The sequence below is a fragment of the Phycodurus eques genome, chromosome 12 (genome assembly GCF_024500275.1).
Source record: "Phycodurus eques isolate BA_2022a chromosome 12, UOR_Pequ_1.1, whole genome shotgun sequence".
NCBI lineage: Eukaryota > Metazoa > Chordata > Actinopteri > Syngnathiformes > Syngnathidae > Phycodurus > Phycodurus eques.
In genome coordinates this window covers 13,023,976-13,044,073 of record NC_084536.1, presented here as the reverse complement: position 1 = coordinate 13,044,073, position 20,098 = coordinate 13,023,976, and the positions used below count along the sequence as shown (strand labels likewise).

The 20,098-nt window shown below is 42.7% G+C and overlaps 1 protein-coding gene across 6 annotated transcripts in view; it reads left to right on the top strand.

Moving 5' to 3' along the window:
- Positions 1–20,098, top strand: part of dnah7 (dynein, axonemal, heavy chain 7) — a 94,588-nt gene that overhangs the window by 14,486 nt on the left and 60,004 nt on the right. For all 6 annotated transcript variants that reach the window (XM_061691494.1, XM_061691490.1, XM_061691489.1 and 3 more), the window contains 14 exons: positions 288–434; positions 2,436–2,615; positions 2,688–2,828; positions 3,869–4,239; positions 5,931–6,117; positions 11,605–11,798; positions 13,652–13,850; positions 13,944–14,084; positions 15,090–15,302; positions 15,392–15,501; positions 16,594–16,762; positions 17,462–17,564; positions 17,768–17,895; positions 18,900–19,112. In XM_061691494.1, coding sequence (XP_061547478.1) covers positions 288–434; positions 2,436–2,615; positions 2,688–2,828; positions 3,869–4,239; positions 5,931–6,117; positions 11,605–11,798; positions 13,652–13,850; positions 13,944–14,084; positions 15,090–15,302; positions 15,392–15,501; positions 16,594–16,762; positions 17,462–17,564; positions 17,768–17,895; positions 18,900–19,112 — 2,496 coding nt within the window. The remainder of the gene's footprint in view (positions 1–287; positions 435–2,435; positions 2,616–2,687; positions 2,829–3,868; positions 4,240–5,930; positions 6,118–11,604; positions 11,799–13,651; positions 13,851–13,943; positions 14,085–15,089; positions 15,303–15,391; positions 15,502–16,593; positions 16,763–17,461; positions 17,565–17,767; positions 17,896–18,899; positions 19,113–20,098) is intronic.

Sequence of the window (20,098 nt, the reverse complement as noted above, 5' to 3'; positions counted from 1 at the left end):
ATCATTCAGAAATTAAAATGAGTAAAATCGTTTTAATAACTAAATGGTATCCATCTTCTGTTCCGCTGTTCTGCTTATCCTCACTAGGGTCGCAAGGGTGCTGGAGCCTCCAACAATTGTAATCACAAAATTCATTTTAATTAACAAATTTCAGGGAAAAAAAGACTACATTAATGCACCAAATATTGCAGGAGTGGTGGTCAGCCATCTTATATGACCCGCGGGCCACAGTTTGCCCACATAGTCTTGTTTTAAAGGATTTCTGTTTCTGGGTTTGATCATTCCAGTTGTTCCGTGAACTCTTTGAGGAGGAATTGGAGACCTACAGCGTCCAAGTGGAGGAGTTTACATCATTCGGTGACCTGGAGGATCTCAGCAAGTACCTAAAGAAGGCCCAGGCTCTCAATTCCAAACTGGATGCTGCTATAGAACGGGTAATTGGGGATGCTTTTCCACACCCTTAGGGCATTTAGAGCGTGCTACAGGGAAGACATTTTTCCAAGGACCCCCAAGCTAAATTGGTCAGATGTTCTACTGTCTTAGTGATAATTCAACGAGTCAACATAGAATTGTAACATACTTTGTCAGCTTCTAAGGGCTAGAAAATAGAATGAAAATGCATTATGACTGCTCCCTTTACTAATGGTGTTTGTGCTGCCGTTTAGAGGTGGTGTGACCGTATGTAGAACCTGAAGAGGGCAGCATTGGCTCTAGAATGAGCTCAATGCCCTGCATCGTGCTCCACACACAGTAAAGCAGTGTTTCCCAACCTTAATTGAGTCAAGACACATACTTTACATCAGAAAAACCTCATGGCACACCACCAAACATAAATGTCACTGTTACAGTAACCCCCTGTTATTCATGGGGTTTCGGGATAAGGTATACTGAAAAACTGAGAGTAATTAATGCCCCCTAAAAAATGCCTATATTAATAGTTTAAAATGTAAATATAGCACTAACTATGGTCCCAAAACAGTTTAATGTCATTTCAAACTCATCTTTCAACATCCATCCAACTATCTTCTTTGGTCGGGCGAGAGGCAGGATAAACCTTGGATTGCAGCATCTTACATCTTTAAATTGATTCATCCATCTATCCATCCATCCATTTTCTGAGCCGCTTCTCCTCACTAGGGTCGCAGGCGTGCTGGAGCCTATCCCAGCTATCATCGGGCAGGAGGCGGGGTACACCCCGAACTGGTTGCCAGCCAATTCGCAGGGCACATACAAACAAACAACCATTTGCACTCACATTCACACCTACGGGCAATTTAGAGTCTCCAATTCATGCATGTTTTTTGGGATGTGGGAGGAAACCGGAGGGCCCGGAGAAAACCCACGCAGGCACGGGGAGAACATGCAAACTCCACACAGGCGGGGCCGGGGATTGAACCCCGATCCTCAGAACTGTGAGGCTGACGCTCTAACCAGTTGACCACCGTGCCGCCTAAATTGATTCATACGATTAGATTTTTTTGTCTGTTTTTTTTTCTTTTTCTCTATTAACAACTCAGGCTACATATAAAGCTGGCCTCTCCGTCAAGATGTAGAACTTCAACATACATCTTTGGCACCGATTATTACTTTCCTATTTGCAGTAGACAGGGCTTTGGTTGCATCTTGTGCCATCGTTTTGGAAAAAATACAAAAAAGGGTGAGTTTTTCAATGAATATCTGGCAATAAGTTCCACAGAAGAAAAATGCAAATATGTGATTTTGGGAATAGTCAACCTTGAGTATGTGGGCGATTACAGTACAGTATTCTGTTGTATTGATGGAAACTGTGGATGCACAGGTTAATTGTACATTCTGTCATCGAGTGTAAGAGCATTCCATTGTCTGCCTCTCACTATACTTCGCTGGCAGAAATGGATGAATAAAGATACATAATTAGAAGTAAATAGATAACACTGGCTGACAAAAAAAAAAAGGTAAGTTGTTTGTTTTTTCAACTGATTTAGGACAATTCTGCATCGCTTAATAAAAAAAATGAAATCCATTTCTCTTGTTCAGGTCAGGTTTTTATACCAAGTTGTTAAGTTTATTAATCAAATGTTACAAACTTTGCTTACTTGTCAATTGTATAGAAGACATTGATAAACATACGTACCTTTAAGATGAATGTTACGTCATCATTGTTCATAATTCAGGGCATGAACCTCCATTTATTTGAACCTCTAAAGCAAAAATACCTGTACATGTAAACAAAAACGTGGCGATAGTTCAAAATGTTGACCTGATTGAGCAAAACCAATGTGATACTTGGATACAGCATATCAAAATTGTTCTAAATCAGCTAAAAAAAAATCTTGGACCATAAATTAGTTTTTGACCAATGTAATAATTTCTTGCGTACTTAAGTGAAATTGGGTCATTTCTGACAGTGCTTCTTGTTGACATTTTCTCTCTTTTTTTTTTTTTTGTGTGACCAGATCAACGAATTCAACCTGGAAGAAGAAGTGTTTGATTGGCCCTCCTCCCAGTACCCGCTTCGCAAAAAGACCCAGGACAAGCTCACGCCCTTCCTGCGCCTGTATGAAACATCCAACGACTTCCTGACCCATTACGAGCAGTGGGTCTATGGGCCGTTGTCCGGTGTCAACCCAGATAAGGTAGCGGCGTGCTCTCAAAATTGCATCAAAGCAAGCTGATTGTGTAATTCTGTCAGGTTGTCTGCCTTTTAGATAGAAGGAGAAGTCAGCAACTACTGGCGTTCTTTGTATAAGCTGGAGAAAGGCTTTGTGGACGTACCTAACGCTCTGGGCTTGGCCACCATCATGAAGGACAAGGTGGAGGTCTTCAAAAAGGACGTCCCCATGGTGCAGGTGAGTGTACAACCGATGAAAGCCCTCCATCCAATCATTTTCTATAGCGCTTAAGCTTATGAGGGGAGCTGGAGCATATTCAAGCAGACCTTTGGTGAGTGAAGCAGAGCACACCCTAGATTGGTCAGCAGTCAATCGCAGACAAATACAGTAGGGCCTTAAAATATAAGTCACCTTATTTACAAGTTGTTCCAGATACGAGCCATCGTCCATTTTTCTGCTTTGGTTTGTGAGAAAGAATTTGAGATAGAAGCATTATATGGTGGCAGTGTACTCAACTCAAGTCATGTCACAACGAGAAAAACATTTAATTAAGAGAATTACATGTTGTGTCTTTTAAAACTACCAGATAGCTTTGCCTTAGAAAAGAACGCTTTACTTAAACCTAAGAAACAATACAAAACAACATAGACGGGCTAACAAATAGCATCTTTATCACAATGTTATAATCCTATAAGCAACGGATATTTGAACCTAAACACAACGCATGTAGACAGAGGATATTTAATTTAATTTAACATTTATTTACCCGGGCGGCACGGTGCCCGACTGGTTAGAGCGTCAGCCTCACAGTTCTGAGGACCCGGGTTCAATCCCCGGCCCCGCCTATGTGGAGTTTGCATGTTCTCCCCGTGCCTGCGTGGGTTTTCTCCGGGCCCTCCGGTTTCCTCCCACAATCCAAAAACATGCATTAATTGGAGTCTCTAAATTGCCCGTAGGCATGACTGTGAGTGCGAATGTTTGTTTGTTTCTATGTGCCCTGCGATTGGCTGGAAACCAGTTCAGGGTATACCCCGCCTCCTGCCCGATGACAGCTGGGATAGGCTCCAGCACGCCCGCGACCCTGGTGAGGAGAAGCGGCTCAGAAAATGGATGGATGGATTTATTTACCCAGGAAAACCCTAATTGATATTAAAAATATATTTTACAAGAGTGTCATGGACAGGACACGCAACAGACACATAAAATAGGTTTGACAGGACAAGCTAAAAACATTCAGACAAGCAATCGCCACTCAACAGTTTATCCTTTCCATGCAGGTACTTTGTAATCCTGGCCTGCGTCCGCGTCACTGGGAAACTCTGAGCGAAATATCCGGCAAACCCCTCAACACGACCGATGAAGAGTCCGCCTGCATGTCCCACTTTCTGTCCCTGAAAATGGAGGAGCACCTGACCACATTTGAAGGCGTCAGTGAGGCGGCCAGCAAGGAGTACTCCCTGGAGAAAGCCCTGGAGAAGATGACCGGCGAATGGGGCGAAATCACCTTCAAGCTTCTGCCCTATCGCGAGACGGGAACCAGCATCCTGTCGTCGGTCGACGAGGTGCAGATGCTGCTGGACGACCACATCGTCAAGACGCAGACCATGAAGGGATCACCCTTCATCAAGCCTTTCGAGGTGGAGATACGGTGAGACACGATGGGCTTCATACACAGGGTGAGGGGGCAAAAGGAGGGATACAGGCACTTTTTAAATGAAGGAAGGGAGAGGATTGTTGGTGTGAAAGAAAGGAAGGAAAGAAGGAAGGGAGGAGAGAAGGATGAAGGAGGAGGTTTATGAAGAGTAATATGAAAGGAAGAAAATAAATATGGGAGGAAGGATGAATGAGGGATGAAGGTAAGATATGATGGAAGAGAGGAAGGAAAGAAAGATGAATGAAGAAAGGCTGGGAGGGTGGAAGGAAGGAAAGAGGAAAATGGAAGGTCGGAACGTGGCACAGAAAGGAGGGAGGAAAGAAGGAAACAAGCATTGCATTAAAGGAAGTAAATAGGAATGATATGAAAGGATAGAAGAAGGAAAGATGAAGGAAAGGACAAAAGGATGGATGGAGGGCTTGAACGAAAGAAACAAGCATGGTGTGAAACAAAGGATGGAAGGGAGGAGAAAAGGAAGGAAACAAGGATGGATGAAAGGATTAAAGGAAGGACGGAATAAAAGAGCGGTGAAAGGAATGTAGGAAGGAAAGGTTATGAAGGATGCTTGGAAGGGAGGAAGGGAAGAATGAAGGATAAAGGAGAAATGAAGGAAGGAAACAAGGATGTGTGAAAGGATTGAATGAAGGGAATGAGGAAGGAGAGGAAGGGTGCATAAGGGGAAGGAAAGATGGAAGGATGAACGAGGGACGGAAGGAAGGAAACAAGAATCTTCTGAAAGGAAAGGATTCAAGAAAGGAAGGAAGGAAGGAAAGTTGGAGGAAGGATGCATGGAAGATATGAAGGGAAAGATAGATAGGGAGGGGTGGCAGGAAGGAAACAATAAGGAAGGATGCTAGGTAGGAAGTAGAAAAGGAAGGAGGAAAGAAAAGAAAAAAGGATGTGTGAAAGAATGGAAGGAAAGAAGGAAAAAAGTAAGGGAAGAATGAAGGCTGGAGGAGGGATGGAAGGAAGGTAGGAAGTATTAAAAAAGTGGGAGGAAAGATGCATTGTATGAAAGGAAAGATGACAAAAGGAAAAAAGGTAAGAAGAATGAGAAGAAGGATTTATGAAGGATGGATGGAAGGAAAGTAGGAAGGAATGGGGGAGGCGTGATGCATGGAAAGAAGGAAGAAAGAGGTAACTACTCCCAACAATCAAGCATGCGCCGCTTATCAGCTAATGCTATCCAGCTCTGCTTACCTTTTAGCTCCGTCATGATAGTGTTTCAGCCAGTGTAGTCGGGTCGTTGCTTGAAAGTGGTGGATCTTCACCCAGCCTAGATGTTAAGTCCTGGGCAGCATTATGAAAATCAGGCAGAAATTCCAATATTGGAAATTGGCAGATGTCACTGATGGTGTAGTGGTACACTCGTCTAACTTTGGTGCAGGCAGCGTGGGTTCAGTTCCCACTCAGTGACAGTGTGAATGTGAGAGCGAATGGTTATCCGTGTCTATATGTGCCCCTGTGACTGACTGGCGACCAGTTCTGGGTGTCGGCCGCCTTTCGCCCGAAGTCAGCTGGGATAGGCTCCAGTGTCCCGCGACCCTAACCAGGATAAGCGGTGTTGAAAATGGATGGAAATTGGAAGATAAAAGATTGATTTGAAAAAAATATAGATATATATTTTTTAGAATTTGTCCCCTTTCAAAGAAATCCCACCTACTCAGATTGTGTTGCAATTGCAGTGAGTGGGAGGGCACGTTGCTGCTTCTTCAGGAGATCCTGGACGAATGGCTAAAGGTCCAGTCCACGTGGCTCTACCTGGAGCCCATCTTCAGCTCCCCCGACATCATGGCTCAGATGCCGGAAGAGGGACGCCGCTTCACCAATGTGGACAAAACCTGGAAGGACACCATGAAGCAAGTTGCTGTGGTGAGTACACTTGTCGCATCACACTATTCAGCAGGTATTAGGGGGTGACTGATTAATCGGTCGGACGACTTTATCGGCTGATCGTAGCCCTTTTCGAAATAATCATAATCGGCGGGATTTTAGTCGATTAAACGCTTGTATACTATATTGTTGTTTTCTCATGAAACAGTAAATGCAGTTCAGTGTTGGAGTCACTCAGAATAATGTCCTTGCATCATTTGTCCACTAGATGGAGGCATGGCTCCATTCAATTCAATACGCATCTATCCTGAGGCAATGACGTCAGTTTTCAACAACAATGGCGGATTACCGGGTTATGTTCGTACTGCCGAAGCTCCTGAGCATGATGTTGCTTTTACAGCAAATTCTTCTGCTTCTCACCGTCAATAACAAGTGGAAATAGAGAACAGTATATAACGCATGACGCAGTTAAAACTACCATGTATAACAGGAACATTTTTGGAGTAAGTTTGCATTACTCTGGACACACGCATTGGTTGACAGGACACCTTTTAAAAATTATTAAGAAAAAGACTAACTCCCGTTTCAGTTTAACTCTCTCTGGAGTAGAAGAAAATAAATAATGTTTTGCCAGTAACTTCACTCATTATGGTGTTTATATACTGCATATAGTTATTACGGTGGCCTGGAAGTGCAAAACAATATTGCTCAGTTGCTCATTTACAAAAGACGGGACAGCCCCCTCAAAACAGGCTTAGTTCCGGTAGGCTGAAGAGATATTTATTTGTTTCCTGATTTTTCGTTTTGATTTTGTTTTGATTTACTTTGAGAACTGAAGATGAAATGCGGGCCTCGAACGAGGCCAAGGTGACTTTTGTCACCCCGAAATGAATGCAATTTGGGATACAATTTAAAATGCTATGCCCGTCTGATGAACACAGATTTAATCAAACTTAGATTTAATCAAACTTGTGGTTATTGTTGTTGTGTACAATAGGAAAAAGGGCTGATTTTCTGCAGTTCGTCAGCGGAAAGCTATTCACAAGCACACGGATAGGGACAACAATGCTCTAATGCATGCATTATGTACCGTAATGGCTTTTTTATGCAGTGCACAGATGCTCTCAATGGCGAAACAGAAAATGTCCTCAGCTGATACGCCAGGCCCGCAATCTTCGTCTTTTTCATTGTGCCACACGGGTGCTTTACATCACATGGCCTGGTGACATCCGCACAGTATTGTCCGCATGAGAATGTGGGTGTGTAATAGAAAGTCAGCAATTCATCACGGGCTCTCATTATTGAGAGAGCCCCATCACTCTTTTAGCAAACAATATGGCAGTCAGTGTCTCATTAGAGGGCTTGGCGTGCTGCATTGTTAAAGCTAAAGAGGTTCATGGAAAAAAAATGGGAACTGCTCCTATTATTTTCAATTGTCTATGCAACAGTGGATAAATGACATTTTCCGACAAGACAAAGAAGGTATGCGACGAAAATTGTAGCAGTAGTGCCTCGTTATTATCTTTTTTATTTTTGTGTTTTGTATTTTTTTTATTTGTTTAGCATAACATATGGGAATAATTCATCAACAAATATGTCTCGTTTTGTGATAACCTATGCAGCTGTCAATCGATTTTTGTTGTTGTTGTTCTTTTTGAGTGCGGGCTATTGATGCTGTAGCGAATTGGGAAACGCCTCTGGGGAAACGTGTGGATGTTGCAACATCCACATCATCCATGCTTGTGATGTTCCTAGGGAAGGTTTTGGTGTTGAACCCTTGTACCGGCAAACGTGTTGGTGTTGTGACACCCACATCCTCCACTGGAATTAAAGAGTGTGGGTGCTACGACACATTAACCATGGGTGTGATGGCCCTGGGGAAAAGTTTAGGTGCTGAAACACCCATATTCCCATAGCTGCGATATGTTGGTGTTGAACCCTTTTATTGGGAAAAGTGTGGGTGTTGCAACATCCACATCCCTCATGGGTATGACACCGCTGGGAAAAGTGTTTGTGTCGAACCCCTTCACGTGGAAAAGTGCGTGACACCCACATCCACCATGAATGTGAGGCCCCTGGGGTAAAGTGTGGGCGTTGCAAAATCCACATCCTCCATGGGTGTGATGCCCCAAGGGAACGTGTTTAAACATGTGTTTAAACCTTTCATAGGATAAAGTGTGGGTGCTGCAGCATCCACATCCCCCACTGGTGTGACACCCCGGGAAAAAATGTGGGTGTTGCAGCACATCAGGCTGTAGTTGGTTGTTTAATTGAATATTTACGGTAGCACAGATGAGAAAAAAAACATAGTTCTGGTCTCTCCTGATGATCACGTTCCTTCTTTTAACACTGAACTGCTGTTGCTTCTGCAAGCGTACATTTCTGTGCACAATATGCGGGGAGATTAAAAACAGAAACAAGAAAAGAAAAGAAACAAGAATCAAGATGGGGGTTTGGGGAGACAAAACCCAAAGAGCCGAAAGAGGCCAGAATGTGAGCGTCCTCAAAGAGTTTGCAATGGGTAAAAACGTGCTCAGCCAACCTCAAAGGAGAGACATCAATTTCAGGCAAAAGCTCGGTCTGAGCATCAAATAGAAATTATAGATTTTGTCTGGAAAGGGGCACAGTTATCTTGAGGTGCGAAGAAAATGAGGCCACCGAGGGACAGCGAGACCACTCAGAAATGTGGGTATCTGCGCTTGGATTTGTCATCGACCCTCCTCACAAAGTGGAGATGCTTTCTTTTTTAGTTACCTCTTTGAGCAGGACTTTGTGCTTTTTCTCACAAATTAAGACTCAATCGCCCAGGTTTCTTAATAACAAGTCTGTGACACTTTTCCCTGATGAAACGGTTCAACACTCACACTTTTCCCCAGCGGCGTCTCACCTGTGGGGGATGTGGTTGTTTCAACACCTGCAATTTTCCCAGTGAAAAGGTTTAACACGCACATACTTTTCTCCCAGATGTGACAGACCTCTGAGCAATGTGGTTGTTGCAATACTAGGTTTGGAAAGATTACTTTGGAAATGTAGTTGGTTACAATTACAGGTTATCCTGTTGAAAATGTAATATGAATATAATAATTTCAATTACTTTCTAAAAGTATTATAACTAATTATATCGCATTTGTATATTGCAGATTTTTCTCCCTATCATGGGGTTTGATTACATTTTCAAGAAAGAAAAGAATACCTACGTCACTAATAGTTTATTAGTGACCGAAGTACAGAGTGGCAGATGGCGGAAACACTGTAGCCCAAATAACACAAAACACATTACACTTTAGCGATCATGTATTTTTTTCAAGTTTTGGGCATAATTTGATGGTGCTACACTGGTTATTATGAATAAGGAAGTGGCAATTCTGCCGAATGGCCACTACATGGAATAAGGGCGCTTTATACTGTATAGTGGGGGAGGGAACTCGTGCCAGAAAGTATACGCCCCAGTATACGTCAGAAAGTATACGCCGGTAGGCGCTACCGATCAATGCCGGTCAATGCCGGTAGGCGCTACCGATCAATGCAAACTAGAACTAGTAGAGATTCCAACAGCTTCTTCCCTCTTGCGATCAACTTCTTAAACACCTAACCTATAATTCCATTACAATAAGCTGGCAATTTTTTGACTTGAGTTCGTTGTCACATTTCTGTGGGGCCAATTATGTATTAGTCATGCACTCAGTGTAGTTGTCTCGCCATGCTGCACTATTTGCATATACTGGCCACTCATGCCAGAGTAGCATCTGCTCCATTTGCACACTGATTGAGGAGTATCTGTAACATTTGCACAACCGACGTTGTCCCAGATGATCGCACTACTCGTCACTTTAAACAGCATACACTCCTTGAAGTCTCAGCGCCCTTTGCACAATGGTCATTGCACCGGACTATTGCAATATTAGTCATTCGAACTGCTCTAAGTGCTAGAGGACTTTTTTTGTCAATGTCTTTGTCTCCAAAGTGTTCTGTAAATTGACTGTCTGTTGTACAAAAGCGGCTCCAACTACCGGAGACAAATTCCTTGTGTGTTTTGGACATACTTGGCAAATAAAGATGATTCTGATTCTGATTCTTTTGTCACGGGGCTAGTTTTTAGCCCCACACCACAAAAAAATCTGTCCAGTTGAGAAGGTGATAAATAGTTTTATGCTATATATTACTATACTATACTATATATTTACTCACTGTAGTAGTAGTAGTCTCGCCACGCTGCACTATTTGCATATCTGTTGTTGACCTATACTGGCCACTCATGCCAGAGTAGCATCTGCTCCATTGATTGAGGAGTATCTGCAACAGTTGCACAATCAACATTGTCCCAGATTATCGCACTACTCGCTTGAAGTCTCGGCGCCCTTTGCACAATGGTCATTGCACCGGACTATTGCAATATTAGTCTTTCGAACTGCTCTAAGTGCTCGAGGACTCTGCATCTTTTTGCACAATTGTCCAAAAAATAAATAAATAAAATTTACCGGCATTACCAGATAACTAGCAACCCTTTATTGCTCAATGACTGTTTTTTGTCAATGTCTTTATGTCTCAAAAGTGTTCTCTGTCAATTGACTCTCTTTTGTCGTATTAGAGTGGCTCCAACTACCGGAGACAAATTCCCTGTGTGTTTTTTGGACATAAATAAAGATAAATAAAGATGATTCTGATTCTGATATCTCAATAATTCTGTACTATATTGTTCTCAGTCTTTGCACATATTCAGCACTTATCTTCAAACATATTTAATGTATTTCGATACAAAATACAACTTGGGCTTTGTGGGGGATTTTAAACAAATTATGTATGAATGCAAACAGTCCCAACTCATGAAGACAAAGCGTATTATTATACAGTCATCTATTCTTTATCCTCTGCAAAAAACAAATACATATTACTGCACCTTAGTTGCATTCGTCTTATTCTGGTTCTCATCATAAAATCAATGTGCATTATGTATATATTATATTACCAATTGGCTGGCGACCAGTTCAGGCTGTACCCCACCTCTCGCCCAGAGTCAGCTGGGATAGGCTCCAGCACCCCCGCGACCCCAGTGAGGATAAGAGGTGTAGAAAATGGCTGGCTGGAATTATATTACCCCTGGAAGCCAGGATGTGCACACCAGAAGGTGCAACAGAATGATTCAAACCATGAACTAATGATGCACACACTGTTTAATTATTTACGTACTATTTCATTGTCTTATTACTGCATATTTTTATAAAGTACAATACAGTAGAACGCAATTTTTCTCAGTTACAACACGGTGCAAAATATTTGGGTAGTGCTTTTTTGGGGACTGGAATGGATTAATGGCATTTCCATTCATTTTCAATGGGGAAAGATGATTTGAGTGTTTTAGTTACAAGCGTGGTCATGGGACAAATTAAACTCAAGATACCACTGTGTAGGGTTTACATCATCTTTCAATTTAGTTGCAAATTTACAACAATGCAGAGCCATACATTTATTGTAACATTCCCATTGCTGCCATGTGAAAAAGTCTTGTTCTTGTTTTTTACTTTGAAGGACAAGCGCGTATTGGCCGTGATCAACATCAATCAGATGCTGGACAGGCAAAAGAAGTCAAACGAGCATCTGGAGATGATCCTCAAAGGGCTCAACAACTACCTGGAAAAGAAGCGTCTCTACTTCCCTCGCTTTTTCTTCCTGTCCAATGAGGAGCTGCTGGAAATCCTCTCCGAGACCAAAGACCCGACAAGGTAAACTAGGCGTAATGTACTGTATTGGACTATGGAGTCACCAACCGATTCGAACAATTCCCGTGTCAAAATCTTCAGCTCATTCAGGACACATGGGCAAGTATTTTCATCTGACCAAAACTCCTACTTTTCCATTTTAAGAAAAATCTATTGAAATGAATGGAGAAATGTAAATCATCGGTTCATATTTCTCAACAAATTCAAACCATTGTCAAAATGTTGAACTCATTAAGTTTGTCATATTCCAAGAAATTTGAAGAATTCTCCATGATAAAATTCCCAAATTGTCGGGCATAAACCTTGTATGTCCAAGATACAAGGTTTCCGCCAGACACCGGAGATATATTCCTCCCTTTTGGGGTCAATGACCCCAAACTAATGTTTCCTGTCAAACTAATGTTTCCTGTTTCCCCCATGTGAGAAAATTGGCAGCAGTAAGTAATCATTTTGGAGGTATGACGATTCCACACGACAGCGAAGAAATGTTCCTAATCCTTCCATGTTTCTCATCAGATTCAAACCATTCCAATGTAAAAATGTTTAGCTTGTTCAGGACACACATGCTAGTATTTTTTATTTTACCGAAACTCCACAGTTTCCATGGAAAAAAAATCCATGACAATGCCATCCATCCATCCATTTTCTACTGCTTATCCGAGGTCAGGTCAAGGGGGCAGTAGCTTTAGCAGGGACGCCCAGACTTCCCTATTCCCTCTCCCCAGCCACTTCATCCAGCTCTTCCCGGGGGATCCCGAGGCGTTCCCAGGCCAGCCGAAAGACGTAGTCTCTCCAGCGTGTCCTGGGTCGTCCCCGGGGTCTCGTCCCGGTGGGACGTGCCCGGAACTCCTCACCAGGGAGGCGTCCGGGAGGCATCCGAATCAGATGCCCCAGCCACCTCACCTGGCTCCTCTTGATGTGGAGGAGCAGCGGCTCTACTCTGATATCCTCCCGGATGACTGAGCTTCTCACCCTATCTCTAAGGGAGAGCCTGGACACCCTGCAGAGGAAACTCATTTGGCCGCTTGTATCCGGGATCTCGTTCTTTCGGTTCATTCATAGGTGAGGGTAGGAACGTAGATCGACCGGTAAATTGAGAGCTTCGCCTTTCGGCTTAGCTCCTTCTTCACCACAAAGGACCGATACAAAGTCCCCATCACTGCAGATGCTGCACCGATCCGCCTGTCGATCTCCCGTTCCGTTCTTCCCTCACTTGTGAACAAGACCCTAAGATACTTGAACTCCTCCACTTGGGGTAGCATCTCATCCCAGACCTGGAGACAAAGGGCAGCCTTGGCGCAGTCCAACGCTCACCGGAAACGAGTCCGACTTACTGCCGGATATGCGGACCAAACTCTTGACTCCGGTCATACAGGGACCCAACAGCCTGTATCAGGGGGTTTGGCACCCCATACTCCCGAAGCACCCCCCACAGGACTCCCTGAGGGACACGGTCGAACTCCTTCTCCAAGTCCACAAAACACATGTAGACTGGTTGGGCGAACTCCCATGCACCCTCGAAGACCCTGCCGAGGGTGTAGAGCTGGTCCACTGTTCCACGGCCAGGACGAAAACCACACTGCTCCTCCTGAATCTGAGATTCGACTTCCCGACAGACCCTCCTCTCCAGCACCCCTGAATAGACCTTACCAGGGAGGCTGAGGAGTGTGTAAAAATCCTTATCCATCTGCCTTTGTGTTTTTTATACTCAGGTTGCTGTCTTGCTATATGTTAGCGTACCAACTGTTAGCATCTGATAAATTTTCATTATATTAGTACTACAATTTATTTTTCCCACATACTTCTCCAGAATTGGAATTCTTTAGTTAGTCACACCTTTCTTTGTGTATTTTCAGGGTCCAGCCTTTCTTGAAAAAGTGCTTCGAGGGTATCGCTCGTGTGACGTTCACCGAAGAGCTTGACATCACTCACATGAAGAGCAGCGAGGGCGAAGAAGTCCAGCTCGTCGACATCATTTGTACCCCAAACGCCCGTGGCCAGGTGGAAAAATGGCTTCTGGAACTTGAGAACGACATGATTGCCTCTCTCCATAAGGTGTCTTTTTTAAGCCTATTTCCCACCATGAGCTAAACTGATTTGTTTTATCCACTAACTGACATCCATATCCATCTTGGGGTTCCATCACAGGTAGTCGGGGAAGCTATCGTCGCATACCCCAAAGCCTTGAGGATCGACTGGGTGCGCGCTTGGCCCGGCCAGGCAGTACTGTGTGTCTCACAAGTCTACTGGACAAAAGATATCCACAATGCCATCAAATCAGGGCAGAAGGTGATAATGTGGATAGGATTACAGTCGTCTCTCGCTAGATCTCATTTGTATATTTATTAGTGGTGATCACTTTTCCTCTAGAATGTTATTGCAGACTCACGTAGCAAGAAATGCGAGCAAGGAGGAAAGGGTGCATAAAAGAAAACATTTGGGATAATTTTAGAAGTACAAAAATAAGATAAAGTGCGCCGCGTCTACTGCAAAGCAGAACTGGCTTACACGTGCACATCCACGATAAAGTAAAAAGTAAAGTAAAACGTTAGATAATTTTATATATCCTACCATCGCTAGTTAGAACATATTGTATTGCTAGAAATACTTTTCATCGCTTTATTGAACAAACTGTAACAAAATAAACATAACAAGCACATTCATAGACTGGTTAACAGTTAGCCTGTTAAAAGACAGCTGCTATCCTGAGCCAACTACAACCAACTTTACACTGTCTTTCTCTGACTCCAATGTCACTGAACAGGCCAGGCCCTGCCTTTTATGGTCACACACATTAAAAGTCACAGATACTACAGTGTACAATGTAAAGATTGCAACCCCAAGTGGACACAAATAATACCTTCACCTCACATACATATTTTGCATTGGATTTGTTGTTTTGCCTCAGCACCATGGGTGTCCGAGCCTTCAACTGCTCAGCAAGCACTCTAGAACTATCTCCCCCCACATAATATACATACAGATTCCCTCACAATGTTTAAAACCCAAATGAGAACTCATCTGTTTTCTGCCTTTGTAACTTGTTATATTGTTACATTTGACTGAAATTATTTCGATTTTGCCCTCACAGCACGTTCTTAGCTTTGTGCAGCTAGACAGATAGTTAGCAGCATGAAAAAAAGGGAACCTCAAGAGGTTTTGCTGCTTGATGTTTCTTATTTATCACAAATTATTGGTTGATTCAGAAGAAAATGTTCACGGTTATTGACAAAGTAGTGGCTATACATGGGTGGTTGACATTACATCTTTCCCATATCTTGACCAACTCATCAGGCCCTGGATGACTATCTGGCTCAAAACAACCGACAGATTGACGACATAGTGGAGCTGGTGCGGGGCAAGCTGTCCAAGCAGAACCGAGTCACCCTGGGAGCGCTTGTGGTATTGGACGTCCACGGCCGCGACGTGCTGGCCTTGCTGGTGCAAAAGGGTATAAGCGACGAGCACGACTTTTTGTGGCAAAGCCAGTTGCGCTACTACTGGGTGGTATGAAACATGTTCCCTTTTTTTTTTTTTTTTTTTAATCATGCATGGTAAGAAATACTCAATGAACTAACTTATGCTGTGTTGTGCAGGAAAACGACCTTCAGACCAAGATGATTAATGCAGGTTTGCCGTATGGTTATGAGTACCTGGGCAACACTCTGCGTCTGGTCATTACCCCACTGACTGACCGCTGCTACCGGTAAAGCCATGTTCTTAATATTTCTAGGCTATGGCTTTATTGGCTCAGTAGCACTACCCTGGAATTTTTTTTAAAAGCCAGTTTGCCTAAGCAACATGAAATTTGGCAGGTATGACTGTCCTGAGTTGACCCTCGAAAAGTCTCAAGAAGCCATGCCTGAAAAGACACAGGAAGTCAGCCATTTTGGTTTGAAGCAAATAGTAGGGATTGCAGGCATGGCCTTCTAAAGTCAGCTCAGTAACACTCAAGATTTATTTGAAAATTTAGTCCCTGAAGCAAGTTTCCCTCAGAAACATGAACTTTGGTATGCATGACTGCCATTTGTAAACCCATCAAAAAGTCTGAAAGTCATTTCTGAAAAGACACAGGAAGTCATTTTGGTTTGAAGTATTTAGTAGGAGTTGCATATGTGGGCCACCAAATTTAGCTCACGAGTGCTCTCCAGAATTCTTTTAAGATTCAGCTGCTAAAGCAAGTTTCCATCAGCAACATGACATTTGTTAGGCTTGTCTAGCTTGGGTAGACCTACAAAAAAGTCACAAAAACCCATGCCTGAAAAGACAAAGCCATTTTGGTTTAAAGCCTTTAGTAGGAGTTGCACACGTGGGCCACCAAAATTGGCTCAGTCGAGCACCCCAGAATTCTTTTAAATTCACCCCTTAAACCAAGTTTCCCTTAGCAACATGAAATTTGGTGGGTTTTTCTATCTTGAGTAGACTAACAAAAATTTCTTAAAACTCATGCCTAAAAAGACAGGAAGTAATCCGTTTGGGCTTGAAGTAGCCATTTTAGTGTAATTTGAGCCGTTCCTTCAAAGACGAACGTGTGCAACAGATTTTGTCTGTGATTGCTACCTAATTTGAACCACGTAGCCTACACTCGACAGATGGACAAGAATAAATTGTCAAATATTTGATATTTTTCATCATTGTGTGTAGATGTGGTGTTGCAGCGAACTTTGATGACTCGCCACAGAAACACAAAACTCTTAAGTCAGCGCCACAAGGGCATACTGTAGCTTCACTGGACTTAGTCTTGTGTGAAGAAGAAAATATTGCTGATTAATCGGAATGAATTCACCTTCTCTTTCAGCACCTTGTTTGGTGCCCTCCATCTCCATTTGGGTGGAGCTCCAGAGGGCCCAGCGGGCACAGGAAAAACGGAAACCACCAAAGACTTGGCTAAGGCTGTGGCCAAGCAGTGTGTGGTCTTCAACTGCTCTGACGGACTGGACTACCTCGCCCTGGGAAAATTCTTCAAAGTAAGTACAAGTTCCTGACTTTTTAATATGAACATAAGGAGGACAAATGAAAAATTTACTTTTTAATGGCTTCTAACCACATACATTGGGTGTCTAGGGTGCCTGTCCACCTGCCAAATGTTAAATTAAACAAACACAATCTTTTGTGAGCTACCTATTTTTGAAAAATTGTCTGTGAGCAAGCCGTTCTGAATTTGTCTGAATGTTAATGGCACAATTTGGCTGATTTGAATAACACTAATCACCGCGGCCATCCCAACACACCAATTTCTGCATGACTAAACTGGGCATAGATCTGGCATTTTCAGGCCACGGCCTTTCTGAAATTGTGTACGCATGACATAATTCAAACATGCACGTCACAGAGGTAGCTAAATTTATAAAAGCTTGCTTTTGGTCCAGAATGGTAAGCCACCACCCATTTCACGATAAAAATTGTTTTGCGTGTATCTATGTGTTTGTAATAGCATCTATGTGGTGGTGTTATTATAACGCTTTAAGCAACAGATATATGAACATAAACTGAGGAGCAACAAATGAAGACATAATATAATACTCGCTGGCATCTAATCTTTATCCTCAACAAAAAAGACAAGAAATAGGAAGACACCTTGTGAAAAAAAAGCATAATACTGTATGTCCACTTGGAATACTTCAACTGCCTCACACATGTATGATATTGAGTGTATATGTGACCAGGGCCTTTTGTCTTGTGGAGCCTGGGCCTGCTTCGATGAGTTTAACAGAATCGACTTGGAAGTGCTGTCGGTGGTGGCTCAGCAGATCCTCACTATTCAGAGAGGTTTGATTTATTTGTTTCTTCAATACATACATCATTCATGATCAAATTCTAAAAGTCTCTAAACGTGAAGTTTCCACATTTTTAAAATGTTTTAGCCTTATTCCAAAACAAAAACACGACTACGTGGGTGATTACTGTATAGTCGGCTTGTGTTTTTTTGATGTATACTATATACGAGTCACCTTATGTCTCTACGATTCCAGGAATCGCCGCCCATGCTAAGATGCTGATGTTTGAAGGAACGGAACTGTCCCTGAACCCGTCCTGTGCTGTGTTCATCACCATGAACCCCGGTTACGCCGGACGCTCCGAGCTTCCAGACAACCTCAAGGTACCTGGTACCTGTACTTTAAATAAGGGTGCATGATATTAAACAATTTGGCAAAAACAAAAACAAAACACATTAAAACCACAACAAAGGAACAGTAAGGTAGAACGGAAGTGACCGCGGGACTCCCTCACCTGTATAATTCATCCGTGTTACCAGGGATTCCTATTGTCCATGGACCAAGTGACCAAGTCGGGAAGTTGTCACCAAAAGCTAAAGAAACACATTTCAATATTTTAAACGCTATCTATCCTTGTGGGGACTTTGATTAATAATGTTGAGAAAAGTGACTGAGGCAGGAAGTTGCACACGTTTTAATAAACGAAGTTGGAATATTGATGATTTATGACAATCCAAATGTGCTTAATTTCACTTTTCCAACTTTCCAGCGTTTAAGATATTGAAGTGTGTTTCTTTAGCTTTTGGTGATATGGGTAGAATGAGGTATTAGTTGTAATCCCAATTTTAATATCATTAGCATAACCTTTTAATAGATTTTTCCTTACTGAAGATAAACGGAAGCCCATTTTAACATCTGCAATATGAGTCCCTGGAAACCCGGACTAATTATATGGTCAGTGGGAGTCCTACGGTCACTTCCTTTCTACCTTGATGTTGTTATATTGTGGCGTTTGCATTTTCGTTATGGATTAATGCCATATTAAGATTAAGGCCTTATTTCAAGCTATGGGGTACTCGTGAAGACTGCTGATATCAGCCACTAAAGGCAAAAAAAATCTGACATCGAGTAAGTGCTCCACGCCAGTAGTAGGCGCTACACTGTGGAGGTTTGACACATTGCCGACTCATCATGTGTGTCATAAAGAAAAATATTTTGACAATTATTAGTCATTATATAAATTTATTAATTAATATTTTATGTATCAAAAGTACTCGTGGTATCAGTACTTAATATCGGTGATTTATTCACGAGGGAATACTCAAACGTTCAAACTGTGCCAATCTGTTTGTAACCACCATTGAGAGTTAGTCTGCTCACTCTGCAGGCACTGTTCAGGACGGTGGCCATGATGGTGCCGGACTACGCGTTGATCGCGGAGATCGTGCTCTACTCATGCGGCTTCGTGACGGCTCGGCCCCTCTCGGTGAAGATCGTGGCCACCTATCGGCTGTGCTCGGAGCAGCTCTCCATGCAGCATCACTATGACTACGGGATGAGGGCTGTCAAGTCCGTGCTGACTGCTGCCGGAAATCTCAAGGTACTGTAGGTGCGGTCATGCTTAATGTTTGTGTGGAAACCAATTTGCAGAGGTGGATAGAAATGGCACGACATTTGCTCCGTTACCTTTACTCAAGTAACATTTTGGATACATTGTACGTGTCAGAGTAGTTGTAATGAAGCATACTTTTTTCTTTTATTCAAGTATTTATGTTAAGAAGAAACTGTACTTTTACTCCGTTACAATAATCTACATGCCGCTCGCTCCTTTCATTTATCAATAATTGCGTGCACAATCTATTTTTAGAATTTAATTTTCGACTTCCGCATCGGGCGAGCGACTCGTGTTTACATTACAGGCTACGAAAAACAGCAGTTTTAACATCCAGCGTAGTTTTGTCACTGGCCAAACTTGGATATTTCAGCCCACTTCTAACTCGAGAAAACACCTTGCGGTAAGTTGCAGATGTTTTTGCTGTGGTTTTGGCTGTGCATATGGCAACATTAGCACTGTTTTTATGGTCACAAGTATGGTTACAAGTAACGTGCATCTTGTTTTCTCTCTCTCGCCCGCTCTCTCGCTCTCTCTCTCACATACACACACATACACAATTTTTTTAGCAACTTTTTCTAAGTTGCTAAAAAAAATTTAGGCCAGGAATCGCCGCTTCAAACCAAAATGGCTGACTTCCTCTCAAATCTTTGGCAATAGGTTCTTGAGAAGTTTTCGTGTGCCCTGTTATGATAGACTGTCCACCCAATTTTGGGTTAATTGGTGTTACTGGTGTCAGGGGCTGCTATTTTTTTGAAACTTTCTAACAAAGTACGAGGCCTGGAATTCGCCCAAAATGGCTGCTTCAAGTCCTCTTCAATTTTGGGCAAGGGTCCGAGAGTATTTTTTTTTTTTCAATCCGTCCTGTTTATATAGACACGTCCACCCAATTGTGTGTCGACTGGTGAAAGTGGTGTCGGGGGGCTAATTGAGCCACTGAGAACTAGTGTGCGCTAACTCCCAATTTTGTCATT